Source organism: Amblyomma mixtum, chromosome 2 (genome assembly GCF_055824585.1).
Source record: "Amblyomma mixtum isolate Tamu chromosome 2, ASM5582458v1, whole genome shotgun sequence".
In the NCBI taxonomy this organism is placed as follows: domain Eukaryota; kingdom Metazoa; phylum Arthropoda; class Arachnida; order Ixodida; family Ixodidae; genus Amblyomma; species Amblyomma mixtum.
The window spans coordinates 291,134,379-291,154,170 of NC_143013.1; the positions used below are offsets into that span (position 1 = coordinate 291,134,379).

At 42.3% G+C, this 19,792-nt stretch overlaps 1 protein-coding gene across 2 annotated transcripts; it reads right to left on the reverse strand.

The window, feature by feature from the left end:
* Positions 1-1,064: 1,064 nt before the first annotated feature.
* Positions 1,065-19,274, reverse strand: LOC149364436 (uncharacterized). Of its 2 annotated transcripts, XM_089574367.1 has the most exons (13): positions 19,201-19,274; positions 18,693-18,773; positions 18,077-18,151; positions 15,543-15,641; positions 12,729-12,746; positions 12,549-12,616; positions 12,270-12,335; positions 11,851-11,981; positions 11,087-11,249; positions 7,095-7,211; positions 5,856-5,960; positions 4,540-4,626; positions 1,065-2,162 (listed from the first exon to the last, which is right to left on the reverse strand). In XM_089574367.1, the coding sequence occupies exons 1-13, from the start codon at positions 19,223-19,225 to the stop codon at positions 1,986-1,988; spliced, it is 1,212 nt and encodes a 403-aa protein (XP_089430493.1). In that variant the 5' UTR covers positions 19,226-19,274; the 3' UTR covers positions 1,065-1,985. The 2 variants fall into 2 exon arrangements, with proteins under 2 accessions (XP_089430493.1, XP_089430494.1); XM_089574368.1 differs by lacking the exon at positions 15,543-15,641.
* Between the last annotated feature and the right edge of the window lie 518 nt (positions 19,275-19,792).

A 19,792-nucleotide genomic window follows, 5' to 3' on the forward strand; every position in this document is an offset into this window, starting at 1 on the left:
GGACGTCAACAGACTGCTTTCACGTTTACATGGAGCCGATAATAACGAGTCGAGTAGCCATCACAGCAAACACAAGCAACTGCGCTTCATTTTAACTTGCAGTTTTGCAAACTACACGGAACTTCCGGGGTTGCTTCCGGGCTTGCAAAACTGCCTACCAAGCATATCAGCAACAGAAATCTGCTGGGTGGGTGCAGTGTTGTAAATTTTTACAATTATATCGTTTTTATGATATCTAAAGTATAAAATGTTGGCTAAAAATTCATTATGGTCTGGAAATCAACCCCAGAACCAATGTTGAATTTTGAAGTTTCCAATGCGGCGCAATGTCGGCAAATCTGACCTCGGGTCTTCAGCTGCCGGTCCGGCCGTACAGCCTACTCGAACCTAAGTTCAATAATCCTGCACTACAGTCTCGAATCTTCAAGCAGAAAACTTTATCGATAGACGCAGGTTTGTTCCCGGCCGTGGCGGTCACATTTCAATGGACGCAAAATGTGAGAGACCCATGCACTGCGCAATGTCAGTGCAGGTTAAAGAACCCCAGCTGGTCCAAATTATCCTGAGTTCTCCATTACGGCGTACCTCAATGGTAGCCAGAGTCGCTTGGGGACATAAAACCCCACATAAACATAAATAAAACTTTATGCTATACTCATGTTACCAAGACCATGCCGGCGGCAGTACGAAACAGGGCACATGGGCACTGCAGCCATACTACACGGGTTTCCATGTGTCTTCACTCTTCAGAGATCCTCACCGTGGCATAATACTTACACTTGCCATGTTCACATTGGCGGCTGCTCTGTCCTCAAAGGGAGGGCAGTGCTAGATAACCGCAGGCCTGACGCACCAAAAGCTTCCGCATACAAAATGCCAGGCCTCAACTCATTCGCAATACAGTTAGACCAACAAGCACTCGTTGCTTCCGCTCCTCAGAGGCGAACATCTAGCAAGATGGAGTACAGTTACAAATTTAGGCAATAAATGGATCTAGTTACATGAAAACTCAAGGGTGAATCCACACATGTTCACGGAGGTGAGAACTAGAGAACAACTACATTAAAAAACTTTCCTTTATTCTCGCAAAAAGCATTGAATCTCGTTACATTAAATAAATGTGGTGGAGGGATGTAGCTCGCAAGAGTGCAATGTTAAAACATGACCAGCCTATGCAGTTCAACATGTCACTACAGCCTTTCTTTAAGCATTTACTTTAAGAAAATGCAACAGCAAGTGCTTTCTGATGGTGTTTCAGAAGCGCAATGCTAATTGCAGTGCCAAGAGGTATAAATAATTATGTAGGAACACAAATTACCCAGCACAAAATACAAATCTAAAATGCATTGCTACTGTTTTACAAAAACCTAGTAAAACATTTCACAACATGGTGGATGCCTGTTTGTATGCTAATATATAATTACGTGTCAACATTAGCAAAAGAGTAGGCTGAAGAACACATTTCTAGATGCCTACTTCTAGCACAATGCTCAAAGGCAAGCTTACACACGACAAGTTCGCTTGGCAACACGGAAAACCTTGTATAAAAATAGAGCAGGGCAAGTAGGTATAAGTCACTACAATGTTAGGATATAATGCGGCCATTTCACCTTGTTTTTACAAAACTTCACTAGCACTTGGATTTCACATTTGGAAAGCAAGCTCTACATAGTTTATAAGGACACAGCATTCACTGTAATCAGCACAAATGCCACAGCCAGATATTAACTTGCCTTTTACAAGACCTACGCAAGATGTTAACACTTCTGAGTAGCATTTATTTTGCTACAAACAAACAAAACAACACGGAAAGTCCCCTGCTGTGTTCCCTCCAGGTTAAACATACTTTCTGTGGCTCGCGAGATGACAACCACAGCTGATCACACAGTCAACAAAGCAACACTTGAGACCACTCAATTCAGTGGAAAACCACCCTGTGCAACTATGAGCACGACAGTTGTTTTTTTTTCTGCAGCCCAATGTGGCTACTTTCGACACATGGTGGCATCGATTTGAGTCACAGTGGGTGATATCATCATGATCTTGCGCCTGTACATGGGGTCCTTCTCGACGGGGTTGTTGTGTAAGTAAACGGTGGCCAGCTTGGGGAAGTTTCCCAGCACTTGAACTTCTTCAAAGCTTTCGATCTCATTATCGTTGAACTGGATAAAAAAAAAAAGTGATTGTGGAATAAGTGACAAGAGAAGCAATTAAAATAAAACATCATGCAAACAAAAGAAAAACAAAGAGTAGAGAAATTAAGACCTCACACAGCTGTTCTCCTATCTGTATAAACTTTTAGGCCAAACATTAGGCACGCACAGTTCACAATGCAACAGCCACAGCCACACCCACACATTGAAGACATACTATACCACATTTTGGGGGCAGACTTTTCTGAAAAAGAATATGAACGCAAACAAATTTTTTGACTGTGGCTTATGAATGCGACCACAGAAAGACGGAAAAATTGAAAAAGGAGGATTTTGTCCGTGAAACATTTAACCGCAGCTGCATTTTGCAATGACAGAATTTGCAGTATATGACAAAATTTGCTGTAGCAGTATTTCAAATTTCTGAAATCTACAATAACCAGTAGCAGATTGAACTTGGCAGCATACAAGATTTTTTTTTGATAATGAAACCTTGATGTGAATCTATGGCTCTAGCAATCTATGTGCAATCAGAGACAGAATAATATGAACCATGGTGCAGTGTTCAAACTATCTAATGTGTTACCTTGTGAAAAATAATAGGTGTTCAATTCTTATGCATGCAAATGCGCTTGCATGGTAGTGCATAAAGGCAGCAGAACTTTCTATTTTTATAGCAAAATGCAAGGAAAGGGCAGAAACGTCAAGCGTGGTCAGCAGTATCCTGTTTTGCGACAGTACAAGCGATGGCCTAGTAGCAACAGCTGCCAGCTAGCAAAACCTTGCTGGCAGCATTTCTGCACAGTGGTGAACACTGTAATCAGAACCTAAGGCAGAAATCTGGTGTGGTGCTCACATCCTTTATGGGACCAGAAATACTCACGTAGCCCTCATATGTACCTGGCCTGCTACAGGTAATAAAGCTCCGTACTAAGGGCACGATGAGATGGCGTGAATGGGGCTACTGCCCATATATGCAGAATGGGCCATTTTTCACTTTATATATATTTATAAACGGCTGGGAATCTTCATACCACTCCTGGCCACTGCCCCAGCAGGTGGGGCTTGCGAGACTCGGGCTGCTCTTCCCAAGAAACCTCTTACGACCAATCCTTATCTTGAAAACGTAGCAGCACGAAAAAACGAGGACAAAATACACAGGTACGACGGGACATATGCAGCATATGTCCTGTCGTACCTGTGTCTATTTTGTCCTCGTTTTTTCGTGCTGCTACATTTTCAAGATGGATCAATACCAACTGGCCCAAACTTCGGTGCTTTTGACCAATCCTTAATTTAACTGCCACCTGCTATGGTGGGCAGGTTGTGATGGTGTCAAAAGGTCACGTGACCTAGGTGACAGGTGGCCCAGCTGCTTTATTGCTCTTAATGTTGCTGCCATCGCCAAATTTTCTGTAGAACAGGAGCCTTAACGTTGATGATGACAGATTTTTATAGAGCAAGGGCATATGTGGTTAAAGAGCGCCATGACAAGGTCTTCTACTCAAGGTGGGGCCAGGGACCCATTTCCCCAGTCATTTCACCCTAACTAAGCCGAGCACCAGACCTGGGGAAAGCTTGTGCCCAATGTATCCCCAGTGCCGCCGGGTACCCACTGGTGATACAATGGGCTCAAGCCTTCCCCTGGTGTTTCCGCTGCTGCCTTAACGTTATTAAATTAAAAAGCCTCATTGGAAAAAAATGTTGGCGGTCATAAAATTCGCACATTGGCTGGAGAGAAGCAACACCACCAGGCCGGACATGGCGTCAGCAGACCGGAAATGATGCCACTTCCAGTGAAGGCATCAACAGCCTCTCATGCTATTGCATTGCTAACACAAGATAATTAGGTGTCCCTGTAAATTTTTTTTCAACTGTGACCATCCAACGATAAAAGCACATTAGGAATGTGTGATTCAGCTCTGGCCGCTCACACATGCTTAATGTTGTCATTGCCTTACAGAATACCTTTGTATAAGTAGCAGGTAGTTTTATCGTATTGATATTGCCTGGCAATCTGTTGCCGATCACGCTAGCGTCAATACGGGCCCACCTGACAACCTTGGCTTAAAGACAAATTACACTGTTTTGCTACACACATATCCTATACGACTGAGCAGTCTGAAACATATGGCAGCAGATGGTGTCCCCATCATCACCGTTAAGAATTGTTTCATTAAAAACGCAGAGCTGCAGTTGGCCATTCATGACTGTTTCGGCTGAGAACAAGCTGCAATGGTGGTCATTTTTTTATGCTTATGAACTTTACTTGTCTATAGTCAATTCATTGTTGGTCCTGAATCAATACCGCACAAAGACAAAACAAAATTCGAAAGGTACTTCAGCAAAAATTAGAAAAAGATGCATAAGAAGCTTGTTTCTGTACCCAAAACTCTTCAATGTTGACAAGGTGCTTGATGTTGGTGAGATGCTTGATCCTGTTTGCAGCTAGGTCTAACGTTTCCAGTTTCACCTGCGTGCAAAGGTGGGAAAGGCAAATTCAGCACAAAGGAAAAGCTCACACTGCTCCCTCCCACAAAAAAAAGAACAGTGGTGAGCAACCAGCGCTTAGTGTAGATCGCTCCTTGAGTTGTATGCTAGCCAAAGTAAACCAGCGAGAGTATGATTCAATCTCAAGTGAAGGCCATTCCTTCCATGGTTACCATGTATATCTGCCTGCTTGCTCTTTCACGAAAGAAACTGGAAATGAGCCCGGCATGTCCCCTGGACAACAGCGCCATAATATTTGAGCTGGCACTTACCACTGCATTATATGCATCTCTCTACACCTTCCTTCGCTCCCCAAGAAAGAAAATGAGGCTGAGGAAGAGAAGGAAGGCAAATAAAACAGCAATAGAACTAAATTCTATTTGTCCTACTAGGCTAGGCACCTCACAACCTGTTGCTGCTCTTAAAGGTTCACTGAAGAGGATTCTGAACTTGTCTTTTTGCCTCGGGAACTCGATCCACACGTTCCTAGCATTCTTAGAAACTGCAACTTATTGCCCTGTATGGCCGATTTCCCTAATTAAATCGAATTAACATCCGGCTCCCGCCCTTTCTTTTTTAATTCTGCCTCGTACGATGGGCGGAGTCGACCAACGCGTGAAGTTCCTTTCAGCCAGCTCCGTGGAGGCTTTGCTTTCGCTTTATTTTGTTTTTTAGGTTTCCATGAATGAATAGTTTCATTTGCAGATAATATAGCCACAAAATAAGCCCGCAGAAATAAAAATACGCGCGGACTATTTCCTACTACGGACTACTACGTATTACTCCGCCGATGGCAGAGCGGCAAGCCGTCACGGGACTGGGTGAAAGGCACTCCACGCGTTGGTCGACTCCGCCCACCGTACGAGGCAGAATTAAAAAAAAAGGGCGGGAGCCGGACGTTAATTCGATTTAATTAGGAAAATTGGCCACACATGGCAATAAGTCGCAGTTTCTAAGAATGCTAGGAACGTGTAGATCGAGTTCCCACGGCAAAAAGACAAGTTCAGATTCCTCTTCAGTGCACCTTAACGAAAGCATGCACTTAGGCTCGAAGAAAAAAATTGCAATGGTGCTCCCTGAACTTAGGAAGAAAAGCACGCTGTACGACAAAACCAAGATAATACTAGCCTAACCAAATTTGTTGCTAGTTTAAGCATGGCTCATGTTCACTTTGTTTGCATGACAAACCCCAGTAAATAACGGTACACTCACATTGTTTTCGAGGTTCTCGATCTTCTCGATGCCATTGTGAGACATGTACAAGTGGCAGAGGTTCCTGTTCTCCTGTAGACCCTCAAGCTTCACTATTCGATTACTCTAATAAAAGACAAAAAGAGAACATCTTCATATCAGGACAACTTTAAGGGCTACAATAAAATAAATGCGTTCCTGTGAAGCGAGAGAAGAAAAAAGCCACTTATTATCACAAATAACAAAAAAGTACCAAAAAAATGCAGCGCATACTAATATTTTTTCGGGGCTGAAATATCAGGCGTCAGGAAGGGGCACCCATCTCCATATGCACCATGCTGGCTTCCTCTTGTGCTGTGCGCATGACTAGTGAAATGCACATTCATTCCACGGAAGTCAAAAGAGCCGCGTGTCCTCCAACTGATGCAGACCACTGTGCTGGTTTGACACCACATTCATACCTTGGTTCATTATATAAAGCAATGTGCGTTTTGAAGCATTATTTGATGTCTCCTGCAGCAATTCACAAATTCTTTGTTCTCTATTTGCAGAATTAAAACTTTTCCACAGAAGAAAGCTAGGGGCCTTGTCCACCATCAGCCATAGTGACTAAAGATCGAGATGATTATGCAGCACCTTGTAAGTTTTTTTTGTGAACTATAAATTTTGATTGATTGATTAGTTGAAAGTAGAAGTTTGGTTTGGTTTGGTTTATTGGGGTTTAATGTCCCAAAATGACTCAGGCTATGAGGGACGCCGTAGTGAAGGGCTCCAGAAATTTCGACCACCTGGGGTTCTTTAACGTGCACTGACATCGCACAGTGCACGGGCCTCTAGAATTTCGCCTCCATCGAAATACAGCCGCCGCAGCCGGGATCGAACCCGCGTCTTACGGGTCAGCAGCCGAGTGCTGTAACCACTGAGCCACCGCAGTGGGGCTGAAAGTAGAAGTAAGCCTGCCTTTAAGGCAAGCTGGGCATATTGAAGCAGCTGTTTTTAAGTGGGCCATTTTGCATAGCGTTTAATTTTTTTTTCCCCATGTGTTGTTTTGCACCAAAGGTTGAAAGGTTCACGGAAAAAAATGGCATAAAATATGGCTTCACAGCCTTGTTATGCTGGGGCAGGATCATCGTTAGTGGAGACTCCGCCTTCACAGTAATCTTCTGGGACTTGTGGACAGGGACTGACACATTGCGGTGAAGTTTCTTGGGAACAGCTCTAAAATACACACAAGTGGAACACTTCAGTAACGAAGGGTACCTGAATACTGAGGAGTTCTAGCTGTTTCAGGGGCTCCAGGTTTTCCAGCTTAGAGATCCTGTTCTTTCCCAAGAACAGGCTTTTAAGGTTTACCAAGGAGCCCAAGTTTTCAACAACCTGAAAATAAGATCAAGCAAGCAAGAGCATAAGAAACTGGTCAAATAGTGTGTGGTTTTACACCCTCGCAGGTTTTCATAAAGGCATGTTTTAAAACAAAGAACTTGTGCCAACTGAACTATTAAAATCATAATTAAAGACAGCAAGAAAAGCGGAAATCAAGCAAGGCAGCAAAATTTTAAATGAGCTATTCAACACACTGAAGGAATTAACAAATTTCAACTACAATTCATCAATTAAAAATAAATGCAATTTGCTGCATAGCAGTGAGAGAAGACCAGACTACTGTATTTCTAAATATGTGCACATGTTCAGAATAGGACACAGGCCAAAAGCTAAAAAAAAACCAACTTGTAAATGCCTGTGGCCTTTATAAAAAAAAACATGAAAAAAACAAAAAAAACATGCATGCAGTGGAGGCAAGTTGTACACGAGCACACTGTAATAAGGGAGTAATTACTCACAGACATCCACCCGAGCACAGCCAAGCGGCTACAACGGAAAGCTATACAGTTTTCTCAGAAACTTCGTAGTGAAAGAAATATTTGACCTGGTCCGGGGTTCGAACCCAGGACCACTGCTTTTTTCTTTTACTACGAAGTAGTCAGACATCCACCAAAGTAGACATTCACCCGAGTGCAGCCAAATGGCTGCGCTCGGGTGGATGTCTGACTAATTACTCCCTTATTACAAATATACTCCACCTTGGGGGATTCCCTAAACATTTGACCAACAAGAGTACACTGGTGGCCAATAATGAGCAAGAAAACCAAAAAAGATCCTCGTACATAGTAGATAAAACGTGAGAAATTTTGAACTACTTAGAAAACACATTAGGGGCAAACAAAATACATTTTAAGTGTCGCACACTGGTGAAGCGATGATAGCAGGAACAGCAAAAGGATGCACATACATACTGCAGTATGTATGTGCATAGGTTATAAAAGTTTGTTTACAAACCACAATTTGAAATCATGTTTTAGGAAGTTACACATGTTAAGTCGGCTAGATTCGTACCTGTTAAGAATATCAGATATGAGGAAATTAAATGTTTGTTTATCGTAATTTGTTCTAGTGCGCGGAAGTGACAATTTCTCATCGGATCATGTTTGCACATACTTTTCCTTCAGCTTTTAACAATGCGATATTAAACAAAAACATACGAATTAATTGTAAAGAAAATTTTAGGTAGTATAATAGACGATACTTGAGAAAAACATTTGTGCAAATTACTTCACATTTGGTAAACAAATTAGATGTATGGGCGGTGAAACTAGCATCTGCGATAAGCCTGATAGGTTTCTTTTGAGAAATTACAATTTTCTGAAGATTCGTTTTAGATGTGGTGGCCCAAACTAGGTCGCAGTAATTAATTGGAATATGGCACGATAAATTAATGGATTTAGAAAATGGAAATTCAGTACGGTAGCAAGCAAGAAGGCCAATGGAAAGCGCTTTTTTCATAACGAAAGGTGTTCCATGCATGGTCGAGCTCATACAGGCATCATTACTACGCCCAGTGATTTGAAACTGTCCATTATTTCTATTTTGTAGTGCCCAAGTAGGAGATCTTGGTTTGAGTTAATTTTAAGGTTTTTGGGTCTGAAAAAAATGGCTTTTGGTTTAGTGTTAATAATAGGCAGCCCATTAGAACAGGACCATGGATGCAATGTTTTAAAACAGTGTTGGCACAATTTAGTAACTCATCTGCTGAGGGACATGTTAGAAAAATACTACTCTCGTCTGCGTACAAAAAGAATTTCTCATTGCTGTCAATGTTCATAAGGTCATTTATGCACACATTAAAGAGAAAACGACCTAGAAGGCTACCCTGAGGCCTGAAGACTGGATCCATGTTCATTACAGAAGACAGCTTGTTGTCAATTAGTGAGATCAGAACGTAGAAGATTGAGACAAATACCTAAACATCATATGTTTCTATTTCAGCCAGCAAAACATCAGGAATAAGAAAGTCAAATGCCTTGCTGAAGTCAACAAAGATGCCGAGAGTTAGATATTTGCATTCAAAATATTTCAAGATAAATTCTTTTTGTGACAGAAGAGCAGATTCAGTAGAGTGTCCCTTTAGAAACCCAAACTGTGAATCAGTTAACAAGCTGTGTTTAGTAAAAAGGTGTCTATTCTTTTTAGTATTATCTTCTTATATACCTATACAATATATAAAATAATGCTCAACAATGACTATACAACAGTAAGTGCTAAACCACTTATGAACAAAAGAATTGTAAGCATTGAGCAGGCATCATAGACATGCAGAGTACCAGATACAGACAAAGAGTGAACAGGCATCAGACAACACAGCTGTCATAATCAGGACAAAAAATGATGATTCACAGTTTCTGTCGTTGCACAGTTTTGAACAAAACAAACATTTTTGAACAAAACTAACATAAGTGACCTTACAGGCTAGCTTGCTGAATAAGCATACTGGTACATAGTAATTCAAGAATAAACAGCATCAAATTGGCCCAATGTTTGGGGAATCTCCCAATATTGAATAGATTCGTAAGAAGGTAGTAGTATCTCAAGCATTTACTGAAGCGCAGCCATACAGCTACAAAGGAAAGCTATACAACTTCTACAGAAACTTTGTAGACAAAGAAAAATTTATCCCGGTTCGGGGTTCGAACTTCGAGCCACTGCTTCTCCGGAGCAGTCACTCTACATGCTAAGCTAAGCAGGACAGCTAGCATATGGTAGGGCAAGAGCGAATTCAGCAACTCAAAAGGGGAACAGTGTCAGCCCAATGTTTAGAGAAATTCCCCAAGGTGGAGCAGATCTATAGCTTTTACAGAAACTTCCCGGACCAGGACAAATATTACAGCTACGAAGTTTCTGTGAAAGCCGTATGGTTATGCTTCAGTTGATGCTAATGAGTACAGGTAATTAAAGGTGCACTGAAGAGGAATCTTAACTCGTCTTTTTGCCGCGGGAACTCGATCTACACGTTCTGAGCATTCTTAGAAACTTCAATTCATGGCCCTGTGTGGCCAATTTCCCTAATTAAATCGAATTACCATCCGGCTCCCGCCTTTTTTTCTAATTCTCTCCTGTACGGTGGGCGGAGTCGACCAACGCGTGGAGTGCCTTTCAGCCAGCTCCGTGGAGGCTTTGCTTTCACTTTATTTTGTTTTTTAGGTTTGCGTGAACAAATAGTTTCATTCGCAGATAATATAGCCGCAAAATAAGCCCGCAGAAATAAAAATACACGCGGACTATTTGCTTCTACGGACTACTACGTATTACTCCGCCGATGGCAGAGCAGCAAGCCGCCACGGGACTGGGTGAAAGGCACTCCACGCGTTGGTCGACTCCGCCCACCGTACGGGGGAGAATTAAAAAAAGAAAGGCGGGAGCCGGACATCCATTCGATTTAATTAGAGAAATCGACCACACAGGGCAATAAATCGAAGTTTCTAAGAATGCTCGGAACGTGCAGATTGAGTTGCCGCGGCAAAAAGACGAGTTCAGATTTCTCTTCACTGCACTTTTAATGCCTTATTACCAATCTACTCTACCTTGGGGGGGGGCTCCCCTAAACAATGGACCAACATCATTTTCACTTTTTGTTGTTCACAATTAGCTCTCACCCTACCATACACTAGCAGTCCTGGTTAGCTCCGTTGGTAGAGAAACTGCCTTGGGCAGGCGGTGGTCCCAGGTTTGTACCATGGACCAAGACAAATTTTTCTTCAACTAAGAAGTCACTGTAAAATATGTAAAGCTTTCCTCTGCAGCAGTATGGCTGTGCTTGGGTGGATGCTAATGAGTAACTGCTCCATCATTATCATCAAATGAATGGGTGCTAACGAGAGATGAAACAAAGAGAGGAACTAGAAGCATGCTGAGCCCACCTTTATTCGGTTGCTGCCCAGTTCCAGCATTTCGAGCTGTACCAGCTGGTCAAGGTTCTCAATCTTGGTGATTCGGTTGTTCACCAGGAACAGCTTTTTTAGCTTCACCAACTTGTCGAGGTTTTCAATGCGTGTTAACCGGTTGAACGAGATGTCCAGGATTCTTGTCACGCAGTGCAAAAAAAGTGGAAATGAACAGCAAGAAAGAAATAGAGAAACAAAAGGAAAGCAACTAGTGTTCAAGCAATGAATTTAAACAATGAGCCCAATTTAATGTGAACGTCCTGCCTGAGGGTTCGGAGCAAGTTGCCTGGAGGCAATTGAAAATGCATGCCTTCATGAATCCCTATATATATATTCCCTTATGCTGTACCCCATGGTACATCAATACCGCTGTATTTTGTGTAATTATTCTAAAGCCAATTTAAACCTCATACTACACGAGTGCCCTAAGGGCTTACCCCCTAAGGGGTCCCAACTCTCAAGGCAAAATCAGTGGGAGACCGCGCTGCTCAGCTCAGAATTGGAGACACAACTCTGGATAGTGAGCTGGGCCCTAGAGGTCGCCCGAAAGCACGGACTTCCCGCAATCTGACGCCACTGTGAGGGCCCGCACAGGATAATTTAAGATGACCCAAAGCCCCTCACCCTTGTCTTTATGACAATAAAATTGTAACACCACCAGCATGCTTTTCAGCCACAATGCGGAGGCAAAAAGGAACAAGACACTGCACTTTTCAAGAGATCAAGAATGCGGGACTCACTCAAGATTGACCAAGGCATCCAGGTTCTCTATCTTGGTGATCTGGTTGTCGTAGAATTCCAATTCTTTCAGCGTAACCAACATGTGAACATTTTCAATCTTCTTTAACAAGTTGTTTCTAAAGATTAAAATCTACAGAGAGAAGCAAGGCAATGTATTTGACATGTTGATCCAACTAAGGCAGCATTTGTAAGTGAAAGTGGTTTACTCTTGCTTTATTAACTACTAGTCTTCTGTTAAATCAGGCGGAATGGAAAAGCATGCCTCAAGAAAAAGGTGATCCCTGATTACGGTCATTGTGCAAAAACACACTAACAAATGGTTTTATATGCATGGGAAATCAGCAAGAAAAGTGACGACAGCAAGCTAACACAAAAATTACCAGTCAGCATGCGAACTATTGTGCACCATTCTACTGACCTCTATTCGCCGCAGGTTTTCCAAGTTTGACAATTTGCCAAGACGGCAATGGGTGAAATCAAGGTCCTGCAAAAGAAAACAGACGCTAAGCATTCTACCATCTACACAAGAAATGAATTGACACTCTTCTTCATAAATAATAATAGGTTGCAACAGGAAAAAAAAAAAGGAAAAGGTTACTCCATAGTAGGCGACTACTGCCAGCCCCTGATAACTGCTCCTCTGCGACAATTCTGCGTACACACTAAGCACCCCTGACAAAGGCATCCTCAGACTCACCAAGGTATCAGGTTCGTAATCATCATAGGATATTTCAGTAACTTCGGGTCCTTTCGACTTTTGCTGGTCTAGAAAAAAAATTGCAGAGAGAACTAATTATGCAAAATTTACTGAAGAGAGAACAGTGTGCACAGTTATACTTCAGCACTAGAAGTTTTGAAAAAACTCCACAGGACTTACCTTTTTGGTCGGTGTTGGCTGGAATAGAGGAAAACATTAAGTCAAAAGAGAGTTCAGTTTGACACTCGGCAAGGCTAGTTATTAGAACAGCCAAGTGTAAACCAAAGATAGATATATATAAAAAAAAACTACCGGAAAATTCTTCCAAAATAGTTGCTTGTAAAGGACACAATAGCATTTGTAGCTCTTATAAAGGAACCCAAAATGAAACAGCAAACTAAACTAGGCAAGACACTATGACAGACGGACAGATTATTCCTCACGAACCCTATAAATATTTTTGCGTTGATGAGAAAATCACAAATGAAATTCCTGATATCTTCACAAATTCACAGTACCCTGAACACTGAGAAGGTTACATACTTTTTATGACATGTGTTAGCCAGAGCTATCACACAGTGTCACAGAGCGAACGCCATTGGCAGCTCGTGGTACTGAACCCACTGTATACAAGAGCTACATATGGGCTGAGTTCACTGACTACTAAGTGAGAGACTCAGCACTAGTGTTTGTGTCTTGCCTTTCTGTCCATTGTTTGGTCTGCGTTGTCTCAATTATGAGACTCTTCACATTCTTGGCTGTGATTGCCGCACTGCTTTTTCTTATATTTCAATGGCTGACGTAGAAATTGGGTTGCATGAAAAAGCGAAGAAACCAATTGTGGCTGGTAAAGAATTCACGTCAAAAGGCACAGTTGCGGAAACCCGCGAGAAGTGTCGCCACACGTTCTTCGCTTTTATGCAGTTTTCTGCGTTATCAAAGCCCTGTTTGTGGTAAAAATGACACATCATCTATCATGTGATGCCAAGCTATCAATCTAGCTTGACTTCCTAGTCCCAAGACTTGAGCCCCACAGGAAGATTACTCATGTGTGTGCTCGAGACCTACAGTTACCTATACCATTATCTTGACTATCAGTGCATCATGATAAGGTTTAACGTCAGTGACATATATTCCACGATCTTAGGTGTACTAAAAATTTAAAACAAATTTGTAAATATATTAAAAGAAACTACTGCAGTGGTGACAATGTCTTCAGGGTAACTAACATATTGGCTGAAACGGACAACAATGAACATTACATTTTTTTTATAGTTTTATATGTTAGCTGAGGCACCAACCACTAGCAAACGAAAAGTAGGTTTGGTTTGCATGACATAGTATATCCCAGCAATAAAAGTCAGAATACAAGGGCCAGGTTTGCTAATGAACCATTACACACTGATCACGCATCACACTAAACATCAGAACTGGTAATACACATACACATCAGAAGTACCAGAGATGCCTTCCAGAATTACCTAGACTGATAACACTACAAGGGCACTGCCATTAAATTTACCCATGTGGGATTTTGGGACTGCAAGAAGAGTGAAAAACGAAATGTCCTGGCCCGTAGCACAGTGAAAACAGCAATAAAACTCGAATCCACAGGAACCTAGCATCAATAGCTATGCTTACGTCCCACAGGTATAAAGCAGACCGCAAGTGGTTTCCTCTCAGATGAGGAAAATAAAATATTCTTGGTTCCAACACAATACGAGGACAAACGAAGAAATGCAACAAGTGCGTGTGACCATATGTGCTAGTCATCCCCATGCTGATGCTTTTTTTTTACAAGATCCATGCATAAAACAAGCACAAGCACTGCAGGCAGCATGCACGTAGCTGTGCCCTTAGCCAGGTGTTCCTTTGGGTACATCCCTTTTCAGGGGAATAAAAGGAAAACAGTAGGATGACAGCACCAATACATGAACAGCAAAAAATTCGGGTAAGACCACTTCCTGTGAAGCTGTATACAAGATGAAAAATAATAAGTTCTCCATGCTCCATGTTATCATCTGTTCGCAAAAGGATATCGTACAACACAGCTTGTTCGGTGAATTGGTTACTGTATGCCATTGTTACAGCGTGGCAGACAACTGTGTTGTGTCCTTCCGTGTTCTGTCTGTTGCGCTGTAACCATTGAATATGGTATTTTGCATTTGACAGCATTTCTTTAGTCAGGCTTGAGCTCCACTGTAGTTACATGTACCATTAATAGAAAACAGTATATATGAGGCCTCTTACTAGTTAAAAAACATTTTTAAGTGCCCAGTGCTTCTGATGTCATGATTTTTTTTTTTTTTTTGCCAACATTAAACAGATGGTCAAATCCGCACACATTACTTTTTTGAAACACCACATTTCAATTAAACTACAACCATAAGTTTGTTCAGCTAGGAGGAGCTTATATAAACTGGAAGTTCCGCAAAAGACTGCTAAAATGAGCCCTCCATGAAATGAGATTGGGATTTCTAAATCCTAAATGGATGCATTCCATGCACAGCTTTAACGACACTGTTCAGTGAAGAACTGATCCAAGTCAGTGATCCAAGTCACTGTCACTGATCCAAGTTACTGAAGGATCTAGCCTCACGGTTTATCAACTTTGCCTTGGTGAGTAAAAATGGTCACAGTGCAAAGACTCTTTAAATGCCAGGCTTAACCATCAGGCCCAGCCAACAGAAAGATGAACGCACAGTACCAGACACTTTAGCACTGGACTACACCTACATAACTATGCAAGAAAATATTAAGAAAATATTCGTACCTAAAATGAACACTTTGCCATCACATCACATCAGCTAATGCCGCCATAAGCACGGTTTGCAAGAGCACTGAGCATCGACTTCGAAGATGCCGTCATAAAGCCTGCAATACACTACACCCCCATTCTAGCCCTTCGATGCAGGCGACAACAAGATAACATAGCTGAGTTCACTTCACATTTATACTTCCACAAGGTAAAAGCCGCTATGCCTCACTCCATACCAAGAGAAGGTGGGAGAACCAAAGAGGGGCTGCGGACTGCCTTTGCATCCCCTTCAACGTTCTGGCCAGGCCTCGACTGTGCTGCCACCTCAACTTTTGCTGCAAGCCAAAAGCATAAGCACATTTTGCTGTCACAGGAGACCAAAAGCAGGATGACTGTCAACCAGAGCAGACTCTGAGCAAAGCGCAGCAGGTATGAAGTACACCTCATGTATAGCAGCACTCAATGCGAGCTACAGCCATTTGCAGGGTGGCGGAAGCTCGATTTACGAGCCACTACATCCGTACAGGTGTTAGGCAAAAATGAATCTAGCTGAAAACATAAAGGGGAGCAGGGTACAATACTCTAGCCTGTTTGGAGCTGCATGTCACAGTGAACTATGTTGCTATGAAGCACAATTTACAATGCGGTCAGTGTCATTGCACTGTGGGTCATACGATGCACTAATGCAATGCTGCCTAGCCAGACTGAAATGCGACACTGCTGCACGTTATTTCTCTGCTGTGTCTGGCGACACTGGTATGCAGCTCGCCAGCAGTCACCTTTCTGTTAAGATATGAATCCCACTATTAGGTCACCATAACTGTAAATGAAAACGGGAAAGGCATGTGGTATACGGCGCGGTTTAATGTCCCGAAGCGACACATGGGCTTTGAGGGGTGACTTAGTGAAGTGCTCCAGATTAATTTGACCATCTGGGGTGCTTTTAACGTGCACTCACATCAAACAGCACACATGACGGTCTCGCGTGTCGCCTCCATCGAAAGAAGGCTGCCGCGGCCAGGGTCGAACCTGTGACCTTGGGATCAGCAGCCACACGTCAAAGCCACTGAGCCAGTGTGGTGGGCGAAAAATAACAAAACGAAACAAAAAAAAACAAACAAACAAGAAAGATCCTTCTCTGCTCATAGAAAGCATTTGTATTTGAGTTCATGACATTACAGCTGCTAATGAATACAAGCAATGAAGCCTGAAGTCAAGCCAGGAACATTATTTGTAAGCTCCAGATATATGAATGCTCTGACATTTATTGCAAAGGCAGACAAGCAGCACATGCAAATGTTTTAGGAGTCATGCTACGCCATTACGCTTTTGGAGGGCACAAGCACCTAAAGAGTTTTAAAACTGTGCTTTGAAGATCTTGATTCTTGTACTGCAATTAAAACATACTATTCAAGGATATAAAACTTCATTGATGGCATCAAAAATGCAGCAGAAAAAGTGCAGAGGATTCCTAATCTGCGAGCTTCCTTGTATAAATGTAGCCTGGTAACTTACAGTTAATGATTACATGCCAGCAAATGTGAGAAATCGTAAAGAAAGGTGACAGAAGTTGCAAGAAAAAAAAATTTATTTTGCACTCTGACTGTTACTATCGTCCGATAATAACTCAAGTCTACAGTGAAGCTCTGTCCACATTCAGGACTGCCGAGTCTTCGTGACAAAAAGTAGACTGTTGTTAAAGTTTCTCTTGTTACCCAGACAAGAAACCTATCCTAAGACGAAGTAATAAGCTCAAGAATTTTGATGGCTATGGCTAGCTTGATAGAGTCAAGCATTAAAAACCTATAATTTTGCTCAATGTTGCAATTGGTCAGTGGAGTAATACAGGGTGCCATGAAAAGAGGCCAGTGTTATCAATTGCTGTTATTTTTTAATTCGTATCCTACTATTGAGGAGACCAACCCAACAGGAGGTATTTACATGACATCACGGGCACCATTATGTGGTACAGAGCAAAGCTTTGGCAGTACAAGCCGGAGTAGGTGGCGATAAGCCTATTAGATATGCCGGCAGCCTTTCTCTCTGCTACAAGGCAAGAGGTACCCGTGACCCCAAATTTTTCTTGAGTTACAAGATGCAAAGACCAATTAAAGCAGTAAAATATTCCAGCGAACAATTTTTTTCCCCCTCAAAACAACTTTTGATATTTGACGCTAACTAACCTTGGAGCACCAGAGTGCGGTCATGTGGTTTCAGCAGCCACTTTCATCAAAAAGGACCGCTCACAATCCTCCATGACATTCTGTGTTGATTGAAAATTAGAATTACTTGTTTAACTAGCAATGCTGTTCTTGATCCTACCGTTACAATGCAAACCTTTTTGCTTGCACCAGAATTTAATCATGTGTTCTGGTCACTTGTGGGCAGCTTTTATGTGCAAGAAGCCATGGGCCAATTCACACAAACTAACAACAAAACCTCTTGCAATCTCGGCGTAGCCACAGTGTATTGTCATAGCATGAAGTGAAACTCGATCAACACCTGTTTTAAACCGCTCCATGGAACACAAACTTTATAAAAGCAGTTACAGTATGGGTGTAAAAATAAAAAAAACCTGTGAACATGCAAAGATGCACTTAAAAAACCTGCGTGGCAACCAACCAGGCACCAGTGAAACAAAAAGCCAATTCACAAGCAACAATCGAGCTTGCATGCATACTTATATAACCCTACAAGCCCCCACAGAGAAAGCAAAAGGGAATAGGAAACTGGCAGAGACGTAAGTAGTTACTGCTATGGATTAACATACCACTGTTCACAGAACCATCAGGCTGAGTAGTGTGAGGAGCTTCCTGGGCTCCTCTGGCTTCTGCACCCTGTTGTGCTGTGAAAAAGATGGCATTAAAAGAAAACACAAAAGTCACTATCTCTGCAGCCTCTTGTAGTAGGAAATTCACAGCATTTTCGAGAACGGACTATTTCACTTCTTTTGAGAGTAATATAACTGGACACTTTGTAAAAAATGCGCCTTAGACGAACAGGGCAAGTTGACAGCACCCCTTTAAGAGTCAAAAGGTGCAGCTCACTGCTCTTTTACGCCATTGAAACCGGATAAATTAATACAACGGCGCAAGCCGAGTTCGCCGGTTTTACGACTGGGAGCTGAACGTCGCAGTTATATGCCTGCGGTTAATTCAAGAGCCGAGAGTGGTTTAAAGGTTGGCGTGCTCTCGGACCTGCAGCCACGCGCGTCTGACTGCTTTGTACGAATATAAAAGCATACTAGAACGTTAACTACTCACAAGATATAACTACTTTAGCATGAGATGAAGCCCCTTGGAGAACCACAACATGTCATCAAGACTACGGATTCCGCAGTGGCGTTGAAAAATTCATTTAAACGTATGCAGAACCTCCGCGCTTACTTTTTGGTGCCTGATCCCTGCAGGCTTTCGACGCATCCTGGGTTCCTGGCTTCACATCCTCCGTCTTAACCACAGGAGTTACTGTAAACAATGCGGTGAGTTAACGACACCTCCATGAGCTCTGGAAAACGCTAAGCTTAACACAGGATTCGAGCGCGAACGACGGAGACATGAGGGTAAGCGTAGGTAAGGCTGTTACAGGTCGTAAGCAGCACTCAATTTGCGCAAAGGTTTCGCACGGCTAAAAGTGGCACCTCAAGTACGTAGCATACGCGATTCCGCAGGGTGTAACACTGTATGTTGCGTCAAAAATGCGCGATTCGTACAGAAAGGTGACACCCCGTACCACATAGCACGCAATCGGATCCTTTGAGCGACAGCGCTTGTGGTGTAGATGGCAAATACATCAATACAATATCTCGTCAACCCCCGCACCGGTGGCCAAGACTTTGTATCAACAATGCAATCTCTACGAATAAAAGCAGGAAAGGAAAAAGGAAATACTTGCCTGCGCTATTCCCAGTACTGCTCATCTTTGGAAACTGGCACCGGAAAGTGGCGAGTGTTGCGGCCTCTGGCGATGACGCCATGAAAGTATCGGTTTAGTGTTTGCGGGTTTGCGAACACTTGCTGGCTAGTTTTGACCAAGTCTTGGTTTTAACGCCATAAAAGTATCTGGTCTAAATGCTTGGTTTGCATAATGTTAACAGTACACAAACCTTAATCTTTTTTTTTTAATGATAAAGTAACAAACAAAACAATGCGGGCACCACTAGTTCTGCTTTCGTTTTCAAATGCGTCGTACACGGATGTTACGTTCGTATTATGTTCAGGCTCGCGTTAATAAAATCGATTGCCTTTCCGCCACCATGCGATTGTTTTCAGTTTGAGAGATGATAAAGATGGAAAGATGGTAAAGAGATGGAAAATTTGAACCAGCACCTTTTCAAGTCGCAACTTATTGTTGGGGCTTAGCTACCGTCATAAATAAATACTTTTTTTTTTATTGGTAACTATATCACTGCACAAACACTTCTAGAGACCATAATTTGCAGCACATAAACTTCATTTGTCAATATACACAGTCACACGCAACAAAA